At 35.0% G+C, this 14,162-nt stretch overlaps 1 protein-coding gene across 2 annotated transcripts in view; it reads right to left on the bottom strand.

The window, feature by feature from the left end:
- ZC3H11D (zinc finger CCCH-type containing 11D) overlaps positions 1-14,162 on the bottom strand; it is a 34,993-nt gene that overhangs the window by 9,234 nt on the left and 11,597 nt on the right. For both annotated transcript variants that reach the window (XM_007449123.1, XM_007449122.1), the window contains exons 4-7: positions 9,478-9,636; positions 8,189-8,266; positions 7,994-8,107; positions 719-829 (exon numbers count right to left, since the gene is read on the bottom strand). In XM_007449123.1, the coding sequence (XP_007449185.1) occupies positions 719-829; positions 7,994-8,107; positions 8,189-8,266; positions 9,478-9,636 (462 nt within the window). The remainder of the gene's footprint in view (positions 1-718; positions 830-7,993; positions 8,108-8,188; positions 8,267-9,477; positions 9,637-14,162) is intronic.

Below are 14,162 nucleotides of genomic sequence, written 5' to 3'. Positions count from 1 at the left end.
AACCCAAAAAAAAAAAAAAAAAAAAAAATGATGCCCAAATGTGGATTACCCTGTGAAGAAATCAGTGGAACTAGTATAATAATAGATGACATTTATGGAGCATCATTCTATAAGTCATACACTCTACTGAGTATTTTAAATGACTTATCACATTTAATTATTTTCCTATACTACTCCTAATAATTCAATGTAAGTTTACCTTAGCTATTTGGTAGCTGACACATGTTACTGAATTATATTGAAACCTTGTGGCCAACAAAAACATTTACTTTTTTCCTCACAATATATATCATGTCAGGTCTTTCCCAACTTGAAGAGAACCTACTGGTAATGTCTTGGACTTAAATGCAAGAGATTTTGTTTATCACAGTTTGAGTTTACCTTGTTAAATCTGGCTCATTGTTCCAGCATATTAACTTCTAGTCATCTGTAAATTTTATAAACGCGTCTCTATACATCTAGTCATTCAATTGTTTAAACGTAAAATCATTTATTCTACAAATATTTACGGAGTGCACATCATGTGCCAGACATTCTACTAGAGATTCGTCCAAAGCAATTATTATACACAATTCCTGACCTCAAGGAGTTTATCCAAAGCCAGTGAATAAAATGCTAAAAAGATGTTGATGAAACAAATCAGTTATGAGAGAGAAAATTCAGACTCATTTATTATATGGTGACATACTCAGAATCAATCAGTAATAAACTAACTCACCTCCATTTTCAAAAGCAGCAATGTCAGTCCTTGGTTTCCTATCCAGTGATGCTTTTATCTCACCTTGCCGTTCAAATAGGCTGAATTTTGTTGGAACCGTCAGACTGTCCCCTAGGAAAAAAAAAAAAATCACTCCAGGAACCACTAGGCGTTTACCTAAGTTTATGATAGAATTTATGATGACAGTAAAAAGCCTAAAAGTTAATGGAAATATTGTTTGCACAGTGATTTGATGAACAATAAATTTATAATTATACAAATTTTAAGCCAATTTATAATTAGGAGGAAAGCAGAAGGCAAGTTTATTTTCTTATGTGGATAATGTATCAAGTGGCAGTTTAAAAATTTAAGCAGTCTAACTCTATAGTGTATGTATATTTAGTTTATTTGATGTGCTTTTCATATAATGAATTTTGTAATATTTGTTTTGTTTTCATCTACTAACCATGAACAAAGTAAAAAGTATTAGGGTCAACTACTGATTAAAAAATGCTAATTATACTGAAAATTAATTCTCACCATTTCCTTATACATCTCTAGCTAATTTTCTCCGAAAATAAAATATTAAAAGGAGAATAAAAGAGCTATGACAATCTGATACAACTCGTGATTCTGGACTGGATTCTAAACCAGGGAAAAAACTTCACTTTGTTATAAAGGATATTGATGGCACAACTGGTGAAATTTATTTTAAAAAGTCTTTAAATAATATTGAATCAGTAGTAATTTCCTGATATTGATATTTATACTGCATTTGGGTGAGAGTAATGTAGGGGCATCATGCCTGCAACTAACTCTCAAACAATTTGAAAAAAATAATAACAATGTGTGTGTTGAGAGACAGAGGGAGAGAGAGTGAAAAATCAAATGTGTAAAATGCTAACATTTGGGGAAATCTGGGTAAAGGATATTCATTAGGTAACTGAAATTATTTAAAAATAAAAAGCTTTTAAAAACCATAATATAAAGCAAAAATGCATATAATTGTCTTTAAAATCTGCCATTTTTAATATTCATTGCTAATGCGTTTGTTTTTGTTTTGTTATTGTTTTATTTTTTCTTGTCTCCATAATTCAAGAAATCTGTCCTTCACTAGATGGCTCCCATTTATCAGCTAGGTCTCTTCGATTGTTCTACCATCTGATGGCATGTTGCTGCCACCTACTGCCATATGTTTAAATAGTTTGCCACACATATGTACTTGCAAGACAGGCACTCTACTTTTTATCCTATACTCATATTGATCCTGGGAGACTCTGCCACCTATCTCTTTTTTTTTTTTTTAAAGAGGAGAAAAGAATTCAGATCTTTCCTACTCCTGCAAAACTTGTTTTTCAGCTCATCCCAGGGGCAAGAAATCTACTTAAACTCATGGAATCCATGGATTTTTTTCTCTGAGTTCCTTTTTTTTTTTTTGAATTTTATTTAATTTATTTTTTTATACAGCAGACACTTATTAGTCATCAATTTTATACACATCAGTGTATACATGTCAATCTCAATCGCCCAATTCAGCACACCAGCACACCCACCCATCCGCGGCTTCCCTCCCTTGGTGTCCATACGTTTGTTCTCTACATTTGTGTCTCAAATTCTGCCCTGCAAACCGGTTCATCTGTACCATTTTTCTAGGTTCCACATATATGCGTTAATATATGATTTTAGTTTTTCTGTTTCTGACTTACTTCACTCTGTATGACAGTCTCTAGATCCATCCACGTCTCAACAAATGACCCAATATCATTCCTACTTATGGCTGAGTCATATTCCATTGTGTATATGTACCACATCTTCTTTATCCATTTGTCTGTCAATGGGCATATAGGTTGCTTCCATGACCTGGCTATTGTAAAGAGTGCTGCAATGAACATTGGGGTGCATGTGTCTTTTTGAATTATGGTTTTCTCTGGGTATATGCCCAGTAGTGGGATTGCTGGATCATATGGTGATTCTATTTTTAGTGTTTTAAGGAACCTCCATACTGTTCTCCATAGTGGCTGTATCAATTTACATTCCCACCAACAGTGTAAGAGGGTTCCCTTTTCTCCACACCCTCTCCAGCATTTGTTGTTTGTAGATTTTCTGATGATGCCCATTCTAACGGGTGTGACGTGATACCTCACTGTAGTTTTGACTTGCATTTCTCTAATAATTAGTGATGTTGAGCAGCTTTTCATATGCTTCTTGGCCATCTGTATGTCTTCTTTGGAGAAATGTCTACTTAGGTCTTCTGCCCACTTTTGGATTGGGTTGTTTTATTAATATTGAGCTGCATGAGCTGTTTATATATTTTGGAGATTAATCCTTTGTTGATTCGTTTGCAAATATTATCTCCCATTCTGAGGGTTGTCTTTGTGTCTTGTTTATGGTTTCCTTTGCTGTGCAAAAGCTTTGAAGTTTCACTAGGTCCCATTTGTTTATTTTTGTTTTTATTTCCATTACTCTAGGATCTTGCAGGGCTTCCCTGGTGGCGCAGTGGTTGAGAGTCCGCCTGCCGATGCAGGGGAAACGGGTTTGTGCCCCAGTCCGGGAAGATCCCACATGCCGCGGAGCAGCTGGGCCAGTGAGCCATGACCGCTGAGCCTACGCGTCCAGAGCCTGTACTCCGCAACGGGAGAGGCCACAGCAGTGAGAGGCCCGCGTACCAAAAAAAAAAAAAAGATCTTGCAGTGATTTATGTCAAAGAGTGTTCTTCCTATGTTTTCCTCTAAGCATTTTAAAGTGTCCGGTCTAACATTTAGGTCTCTAATCCATTTTGAGTTTATTTTTGTGTATAGTGTTAGGGAGTGTTCTAATTTCACTCTTTTACATGTAGCTGTCCAATTTTCCCAGCACCACTTATTGAAGAGGCTGTCTTTTCTCCATTGTATATTCTTGCCTCCTTTGTCATAGATTAGTTGACCATAGGTGCGTGAGTTTATCTCTGGGCTTTCTATTTGTTCCATTGATCTATGTTTCTGTTTTTGCGCCAGTACCATATTGTCTTGATTACTGTAGCTTTGTAGTATAGTCTGAAGTCAGGGAGTCTGATTCCTCTAGCCCCGTTTTTTTCCCTCAAGATTGCTTTGGCTATTCGGGGTCTTTTGTGTCTCCATACAAACTTTAAGATTTTTTGGTTCTAGTTCTGTAAAAAAATATCATTGGTAATTTGATAGGGATTGCACTGAATCTGTAGATTGCTTTGGGTAGTATAGCCATTTTCACAATATTGATTCTTCCAGTCCAAGAACATGGTACATCTCTCCATCTATTTGTATCATCTTTAATTTCTTTCATCAGTGTCTCATAGTTTTCTGCATACAGGTCTTTTGTCTCCCTAGATAGGTTTATTCCTAGGTATTTTATTCTTTTTGTTGCAGTGGTAAATGGGAGTGTTTCCTTAATTTCTCTGTCAGATTTTTCATCATTAGTGTATAGGAATTCAAGAGATTTCTGTGCATTAATTTTGTATCCTGCTAATTTACTAAATTAATTGATTAGCTCTAGTAGTTTTCTGGTGGCGTCTTTAGGGTTCTATATGTATAGTACCATGTCATCTGCAGACAGTGACTGTTTTACTTCTTCTTTTCCAATTCATATTCCTTTTATTTCTTTTTTTTTCTCTGATTACTGTGGCTAGGACTTCCAAAACTATGTTGAATAATAGTGGTGAGAGTGGACATCCTTGTCTTCTTCCTGATCTTAGAGGAAATGGTTTCAGTTTTTCCCCATTGAGAATGATGTTTGCTGTGGGTTTCTCATATATGGCCTTTATTATGTTGAGGTAGGTTCCCTCTATGCCCACTTTCTGGAGAGTTTTTATCATAAATGGGTGTTGAATTTTGTCAAAACCTTTTTCTGCATCTATTGAGAAGATCATATGGTTTTTCTACTTCAGTTTGTTAATATGGTGTATCACATTGATTGATTTGCATATATTGAAGAATCCTTCCATCTCTAGGATAAATCCCAGTTGATCATGGTGTATGATCCTTTTAATGTGTTGTTAGATTCTGTTTGAGAGTATTTTGTTGAGGATTTTTGCATCTATATTCATCAGTGATATTGGTCTGTAATTTTCTTTTTTATAGTATCTTTGTCTGGTTCTGGTGTCAGGGTGATGGTGGCCTCATAGAATGAGTTTGGGAGTGTTCCTTCCTCTGCAATTTTTGGGAAGAGTTTGAGAAGGATGGGTGTTAGCTCTTCTCTAAATGTTTGATAGAATTCACCTGCGAAGCCATCTGGTCCTGGACTTTTGTTTGTTGGAAGATTTTTAATCACAGTTTCAATATCATTACTTGTGATTGGTCTGTTCCTGTTTTCTATTTCTTCCTGGTTCAGTCTTGGAAGGTTATAACTTTCTAAGAATTTGTCCATTTCTTCCAGGTTGTCCATTTTATTGGCATAGAGTTGCTTGTAGTAGTCTCTTGGGATGCTTTGTATTTCTGCACTGTCTGTTGTAACTTCTCCTTTTTCATTTCTAATTTTATTGATTTGAGTCCTCTACCTCTTTTTCTTGATGAGTCTGGCTAATGGTTTATCAATTTTGTTTATCTTCTCAGAGAACCAGCTTTTAGTTTTATTGATCTTTGCTATTGTTTTCTTTGTGTCTATTTCATTTATTTCTGCTCTGATCTTTATGATTTCTTTCCTTCTACTAACTTTGGGTTTTGTTTGTTCTTCTTTCTCTAGTTCCTTTAGGTGTAAGGTTAGATTGTTTATTTGAGATGTTTCTTGTTTCTTGAGGTAGGCTTGTATAGCTATAAACTTCCCTCATAGAACTGATTTTGCTGCATCCCATAGGTTTTGGATAGTCCTGTTTTCATTGTTTTTTGTTTCTAGGTATTTTTTGATTTCCTCTTTGATTTCTTCAGTGATCTCTTGGTTATTTAGTAATGTATTGTTTGACCTCCATGTGCTTGTGTTTTTTACATTTTTTTCCCTGTAATTCATTTCTAATCTCATAGCATTGTGGTCAGAAAAGACGCTTGATATGATTTCAATTTTCTTAAATTTACTGAGGCTTGATCTGTGACCCAAGGTGTGATCCATCCTGGAGAATGTTCTGTGCGCACATGAGAAGAAAGTGTAATCTGCTGTTTTTGGATGGAATGCCCTATAAATATCATTAAATCTATCTGGTGTATTATGTCATTTAAAGCTTGTGTTTCTTTATTTTTTTTCATTTTGGATGATCTGTCCATTGGTGTAAGTGAGGTGTTAAAGTCCCCCACTATTATTGTGTTACTGTCGAGTTCCTCTTTTATAGCTGTTAGCAGTTGCCGTATGTATTGAGGTGCTCCTATGTTGGGTGCATATATATCTATAATTGTTATATCTTCTTCTTGGATTGATCCCTTGATCATTACGTAGTTTCCTTCCCTGTCTCTTGTAACATTCTTTATTTTAAAGTCTATTTTATCTGATATGAGTATTGCTATTCCTGCTTTCTTTTGGTTTCCATTTGCATGGCATATCTTTTTCCATCCCCTCACTTTCAGTCTGTGTGTGTCCCTAGGTCTGAAGTGGATCTCTTTTAGACAGCATATATATGGGTCTTGTTTTTGTATCCATTCAGCAAGCCTGTGTCTTTTGGTTGGAGCACTTAATCCATTCACGTTTAAGGTAATTATCAATATGTATGTTCCTGTGACCATTTTCTTAATTTGGGGGGTGTTTGTTTTTGTAGGTCCTTTTGTTCTCTTGTGTTTCCCACTTAGAGAAGTTCCTTTAGCATTTGTTGTAGAGCTGGTTTGGTGGTGCTGAATTCTCTTAGCTTTTGCTTGTGTGTAAAGTTTTTGATTTCTCCATGGAATCTGAATGAGATCCTTGCCGGGTAGAGTAATCTTGGTTGTAGTTTCTTCCCTTTCATCCCTTTAAGTATATCAAGCCACTCCCTTCTGGCTTGTAGAGTTTCTGCTGAGAAATCAGCTGTTAACCTTATGGGAGTTCCCTTGTATGTTATTTGTCATTTTTCCCTTGCTGCTTTCAATAATTTTTCTTTGTCTTTAATTTTTGCCAGTTTGATTATTATGTGTCTCGGCGTGTTTCTCCTTGGGTTTATCCTGTATGGGACTCTCTGCACTTCCTGGTCTTGGGTGGCTATTTCTTTTCCCATGTTAGGGTAGTTTTCGACTATAATCTCTTCAAATATTTTCTCTGGTTCTTTGTCTCTCTCTTCTCCTTCTGGGACCTATAATGTGAATGTTGTTGTGTTTAATGCTGTCCCAGAGACCTCTTAGGCTGTCTTCATTTCTTTTCATTCTGTTTTCTTTACTCTGTTCTGCAGCAGTGAATTCCACCATTCTGTCTTCCAGGTCACTTATCCGTTCTTCTGCCTCAGTTATTCTGCTATTGATTCCTTCTAATGTAGTTTTCATTTCCGTTATTGCACTGTTCATCTCTGTTTGTTTGTTCTTTAATTCTTCTAAGTCTTTGTTAAACATTTCTTGAATCTTCTCGATCTTTGTCTTCATTCTTTTTCCGAGGTCCTGGATCATCTTCACTATCATTATTCTGAATTTTTTTTCTGGAAGGTTGCCTATCTCTACTTCATTTAGTTGTTTTTCTGGGGTTTTATCTTGTTTCTTCATCTGGTACATAGCCATCTGCCTTTTCATCTTGTCTCTCTTTCTGTGAATGTGGTTTTTGTTTCACAGGCTGCAGGATTGTAATTCTTCTTGCTTCTCGTGAGTTCCTTGTTTTATATACAGAAGATAATGTTCTTCTTATCTTGCCTTCAAGGGCAAGATGTTCACCAACAGAAAAGTCAGATTCACCAGAACGTAAGATCCATAAAAGGCACAGCTTTGGAATTATTCACCTGCTTTGCCCTTGAAATTGGCTGGTACACAGGAGACACTCATTCAATGAACAAACATACCCTTGTTCTGTTGCTAACATTGTTCTATGATCTCCCTTTTGTCCTTCTAGGGCTAAGTTGCCCCTTCTACTTATAAAGAAAAATCTACACCTGTTTCACAGGGAGATTTATTTTCATAGCCAAATAAAATGGTAAAACCAAATTATTAACAGAATTATAGCATGGGATGTGTAGTGCTACCTTGTGTTTATTAAGTCTGTTCATTCTGTGGTTCCTCTGGAAATACAATTACATTAATAGCAGCTTTTCATATTAAATTTAGGTCATCCAATAAAATCACTTCCTTCTCACTCTCAATTCTGATGTATTATTTATCATTTGACTTCAGTGCATACTTTACTAAATAATTCACAGCCTATCATACCAAGTACCTCTTATTCATTACCTTGAAATGCTTCCTTTTCACTCCTTACCTTCCTGCAATTCACTGCCATTTTCCAAAGGCTTTTCTAACTCTTTTTCCACTGTAGAGGCTATGCTTTTAGATGATACAATATCTGGAGGAGTATGAAATCTGTAGTATTCACCTAATCTCCCACAAGAAAATTAACAGTTAGTGTACTTCTCACATCAAATGTTAGAAAATCCACAAATGTTTGATTCCTTACCAGATTTATAACACATCTCCTTTATTGCTCTTTTTTCTTCAATTTCTTCAGGAGTCTTTGTCCATAAACTAGAAGCATCTATAGGATATATATTTTTTAAATTAAATTGTCCCAAAGCCAAATAATCTGAAAATTTATAAACCAGAATGAAATATCCCACACATTGTTCTCATGAATGGATTACTCTTTTAAAAAACATTTAAAATCAATAATTTTCACACTGTCAAATGTTTCTCATTGCTATATTTTACATTTTAGAAATAATCAGTCAAGAGAAAGGAAATGACTATACATTATGTGTCTTGAGATGAGAAGCTGCAGGTACAGATTCACATTTGAGATCATCTTTGTTTGCTTGCTTGCTTGTTTGTTTGGAGAAGGAAGATGTAAGTATGGGAGACCCAGAGCTACAGCAGAAAAGGACACATCTCCTTCCTCCTCTTCTTCCTCAAAGTTAGTTTTTAAAATTAAAGGATGGTGAATGGGTTGCAGTATATCCTCCTGAGGTTTCAGGGTCTCCCAACTCTGGTACAGAGGTGCAATTCCCTCCTGAGTTTGTTTCTGTAGTAAAATACCTACAGAAAATATGTCACATTTCAGTTTTTCAATGTGCCCACATCCTGTGTCTCCATGGAAGGACATATTCCAGGGTAGAGACAGACTGAGGGTTTATATTTCCACATGCCTATCTTGTTTGTACATACTTATTGGCACTGCAGGGCTGTGATGATATGGGAGGAATAGCATGGGCTATACTGCAAAAGACCTGGGTTCTAACCTTGTTTATACTTTGGCAAGGATTACCTGGGATAATGCAGATGATAGTGCTTTATAAATTATAAACTACTCTATTTAGATCTCTATAACTTGAAGGATTAAATGTGAGACAGATGGATATAATCATGTAATAGATTGACACTCATGTATATCAATGTTAAGTTATATATAAATAATAAAAGTTATATAAATCAATGTTATCAATATTAAGTTATATAAAAGTAAAACAGGTTATTAGTATACCTACAAGCAACTGTGCATATTTAAATATGAGATCTGTCTCCTAGCCATCATACAACAAAAAACTTCCAATCCAAATGATAAGCATATGTGTACACATAGAACAAATTAGAACATAATGAATTTAATATACTTAATAAAATGAAAGCTATTTTCTCACCCAAATCTGCCTTATATATTACATTATACGCTTCTAATAGTTAAACAAATATGTAGAAAATACCATGAGGTTTTTGAATGTGCTCTGTAAATCTGAGAAAAGGTTTACTAACCATTTTGTTCATCTTCTTCCTCCTCCTCTTCCTCAAAGTTTGTTTTTAAAACTAAGGGATGGTGAATGGGTCGTGATATATTCTCCTGAGGTTTCAGAGGTTCCTGACTCTGGGTTGGGGGTGGAATTCCTTCCTGAGTTTCTTTCTGTGGTGTGATATCTATAGAGGAAATGCAACATTTCAGTCTTTTCAAGATACACGTTTTGGTGCATGTTCAATGATCAACTGTTGTCCTCCTGATTAACTGCATATTTGTTAAAAGGTATCTCTTCTTATTTCTGGAGAGGTTATTGAACTAACTTGCAAAAAAATATCAACATTTTGCTGGTAAGGTGTGGAAAATATGCTAATTCATAGACTTTAGATAGTAATTATAACCATGACTTGGTATATATCATACTTTGATATAAATACAAAGTGATCATAAGCATTACTGTATTCTTACATTACATCCGTGGGATAAGAGTAACTTAACTAATCACATTACAGTAATTTAACAAAGGCAAACTCATATAAGACATAGCTTATAATGGCAGAGTATACGTGTTCAAAAGAGGAAAAAATCCAATGGCTGGGGGCTGATAACTTCAAAATGAGAATAATACTTTCAGATTCCTTTGTTGACTCACATGGGTCAGATTGACCAAGGTTCTAGGTCATATTTAAATGTTCTGTAACCTTCAAAACTAAGCAGCAAATAGTAGAAAAAGCCAGTGAACACATGTATCTTCTATCATTACTTATTCAATTCTCTTGGTTTTTCAAACCAATAGTTATCAAATTTGGCTAATTATCAGAATCAACTAAAAAAATTATTCAAATCATCTTTTGGGTCTCTGTTTTTCAAATTTCTGATTCAGCAGGTCTAAATTAAAGCCTAGAAATCTGATACTATTTTTTAAATGCCTCAGATAATTACAAAATCAGCCAAGTTTGAAAACCACGGCCCCGAATCAATGATCATCTATCTGGGGTCCTGGGTCATGGGAAAGCGTTCAGTGGGTTTGCCATCCCAATAATTTGAAAGCAATCTATCGTATTCCAGATCCTTAATTTCCACATCCATTTTCACCCTAAAATTAGTTTGCCTGAGAGCAAGCCTCAGTTCACAGTAGCCTTTTCTCCACTTTACAAAATAAAGCTCTACTTTACCCATGCCAAAATTTTCTATAACTCATTGCCCGAAAAAGAAATCCTCCTTTACTGATTAATCAAACCACCATGAATTCATAGGGCTTTTTCCATTACCTTGACTTATACACATTTCTACCAGGAGAAAATCATTTTGTGATAGGCAGAATAATGTTCTCCCAAAGATGTCCAAGTCTTAATCGCTGAAACCTGTGTATACATTAGGTTATACAGGAAAGAGGAATTAAGACTGCTAATCAGCTGACCTCAGAATTGGAAGATTATCCTTTATAATTCAGGTGGGCCTTTGAAAGTAGAAGAGAGATGCAGAAGAAAAGAGCCAGGAAAAGAAGTTTGACAGTAGAAGCTAGGTCAGAGTGATACAGTGTCAGAATGGATACATTGCTGACTCGGAGGTGGAGGAAGGGGGACATGAACAAAGGAATACTGAAGACCTCTAGAAACTGGAAAAGGCAAGGCAACAGATTCTCTCCCAGAAATCTCCAGAAGGAATGCAGCCCTGGAGACACCTTAATTTTTTTTTTTTTTTTTTCTTGCGTTATGCGGGCCTCTCACTGCTGTGGCCTCTCCCATTTGCGGAGCACAGGCTCCGGACGCGCAGGCTCAGCAGCCATGGCTCACGGGCCCAGCCGCTCCGCGGCACGTGGGATCTTCCCGAAACGGGGCACGAACCCGCGTCTCCTGCATCGGCAGGCGGACTCTCAAGCACTGCGCCACCAGGGAAGCCCCACACCTTAATTTTAATTCAGAGAGACTTCATCAAATTCCTAAACTATAGAACTACAAGACAATAAACTTGAGTTGTGGAAGTCACTTAGTTAAGGGTAAATTGTTACAACAGTAACAGAAAATGAATACACGTGGTATTAGAAAAAAGTGCTATCTGGTTGGAATGTTCTGAATTCAAATGCATAATAGAGTATGTTGCTAGTTAAGAATTTTTGTTGAAAAATTTTGCTTGCTCCATTTCTAGACTATTGTGAAAGAATATGTCACTCTTGAAAAAAAGTCTTGTGGCATCAATGAAAAGAGAGCACTAGTAAGAAACTGTGAAGGAAAAACATGGTTTTAAACAGAACTTTTTAGCTGTTCTCAATACATATTCCCAAGACTTGTCATTAGCTTCAAAGAAAAGCTTCACTGAACATTCAAAACAATACAAGTTAAAATCACATTTTATAAAAGCTTTATTGAGATATAATTCACATACTATATGATTCCTCATTTAAATGTATAATTCAATGTTTTTTTAGTATATTCAGGGAGATGTGCAACCATCACCATGATCAGTTTTAGGATATTTGATCACCCCAAAAAAGGAAACCCATACCAGTTAGCAGTTACTCTTCATGTCCACCCAATGTCCCCAGTCTTACACAAGCACTAGTATACTTTCTGTTTCTATGGATTTGCCTATTCTAGATATTTCATATAAATGGAATTATACAATATGTGGTCCTTGTACATGACTCCTTCCACTTACCGCAGTGTTTTTTAGAGCCAAATAATATTTCACTGTATGCATATACTACAATTTATCCATTCATCACATGATGGACACTTGGGTTATTTCCACTTTTTTTTGGTTGTTATAAATAATGTTGATATGAATATTGTTGTGCAAGTTTTTGTGAGGACATATCTCTTGGGTATATACTTAGGAGTGAATAAGTAGGACATATAGTGACTCTATGTTTAATCTTTTGAGGAACTGCCAGACTGTTTTCCAAAGCAATTGCACCATTTACATTCCTACCTGAAATGTATGAAGATTCCAATTTCTCTACATCCTCATCAACTCTTATTATCTTTTTGATTAAACTATTCTAGTAGATGTGAGTGGCATCTCACTGTAGTTTTGATTTACATTTATCTAATGGTTAATGATGATGAGCATCTTTTCGTGAGCTTATTAGCCATTTGTATATCTTTGAGAAATGTCTATTCAGAGTCTTTGTCCATTTTGTAATGGGATTGTCTTTATATTATTGAGTTGTAAGAGCTCTTTATATATTCCAGATATGTCTCTTATCAGATGAAAGATTTGCAAATATTTTCTCCCATTCTGTAGGTTGTTTTTTCACTTTCTTGATGGTATTCTTGAAACACAAAAGTTTATAATTTTGATGAAATCCAATTCATTTTTTTTCATTGATTGCTTGTTTTTCTGGTGTCATAACTGAGAGGGGTTTGAGTAACCTATAAGATTCTTATTCTTATAAGAATTTTATAATTTTAGCTCTTATTTAGGTCTTTGATCTATTTTGAGTTAATTTTTGTAGAGTATAAAGAAGTCCAATTTTTTTTTTTAATGGCTATCCAGTTTTCTTAGCACGATTTGTTGAGAATACTGTTCTTTCCCCCATTGAATGGTCTATGCACGCTTTTCAAAAATCAATTGACCAGAAATTGATTTATGGAAAGGTTTAGTTCTGGTCTCTCAATTTTATCTCATTGATCTACATATTGATTTTTATGCCAGTACCAGATGGTCTTGATTACTAGTTTTGTAGTAATTTCTACATTTCAAAATCAGTAAGTATGAGTTCTACAACTTTGTTTTTCATTTTCAAGATTGTTTTTACTATTCTGGGTCCCTTGAAATTCTATATACCATTGACCCTTGAACAACATATGCTTGAAATGCAAGGGTCCACTTGTACATGGATTTTTTTTTTAAATAGTAAATACTACAGTACTTGACAATCCAAGATTGATTGAATCTGAGCATGCAGAACCATGGATATGGAGGAACTACAGATTCCAGAGAACACTCTGAATCTATAGTTATCTGAGTATAACTATAAGTTATACTCAGATTTTATATGGCTTGGAGGGTCAGCTCCCCTAACCTCCTCTGTTGTTCAATGGTCAACTGTACATTTTAGAATCAGCTTGTCAACTTCTTCAAATAAGCCATTTGGGATTTTGATAGGAGTGGCATTGAATCTATAGACCAGTTTGGGGGGTACTGCCATATTAACAATAAAACAAATCTATGAACATGGTCTATCTTTCCATTTTTAAAGTTTCTTTAATTTTTTTCAACAACGTTCTGTAGTTTTTGAATGTTTTGTTCTTCTTTTGTTAAAGTAATAACTAAAAATTTTTAATGCTGTTGTAATTTTTTTTTCATTTCATCTTTGCTTTGTTCATAGTATATAGAAATACAATCAATTGTTAGTATATAGAAATACAATCAATTGTTATATATTAATCTTGCACCCTGCTGAATTTATTACTTCTAATAGTTTTAAACAAGTTTTTTAGATTTTTCTAAATGAAAGATCATGACATATGTAAATAGAGATCATTTTATTTCTTCCTTTCCAATCTGAGTGCCTTTTATTTACCTTTATTGCCCAATCCCCCTGGCTTTAATATAAATGGCAAGAAAACATCCTTATCTTGTTTCTGATTAAGGGGAAAGGCTTTCAGTTATGCCAGTAAGTATATTAGCTGTGGATTTTTCATATATGTCCTACATCAGGTTGAGGGAGTTTCCTTCTACTTTTAGTTTGTTGAGTGTTTTT

The sequence above is a fragment of the Lipotes vexillifer genome, unplaced genomic scaffold (genome assembly GCF_000442215.2).
Source record: "Lipotes vexillifer unplaced genomic scaffold, Lipotes_vexillifer_v1.1 scaffold415, whole genome shotgun sequence".
NCBI lineage: Eukaryota > Metazoa > Chordata > Mammalia > Artiodactyla > Lipotidae > Lipotes > Lipotes vexillifer.
This window is presented reverse-complemented; position numbering and strand designations above follow the sequence as displayed.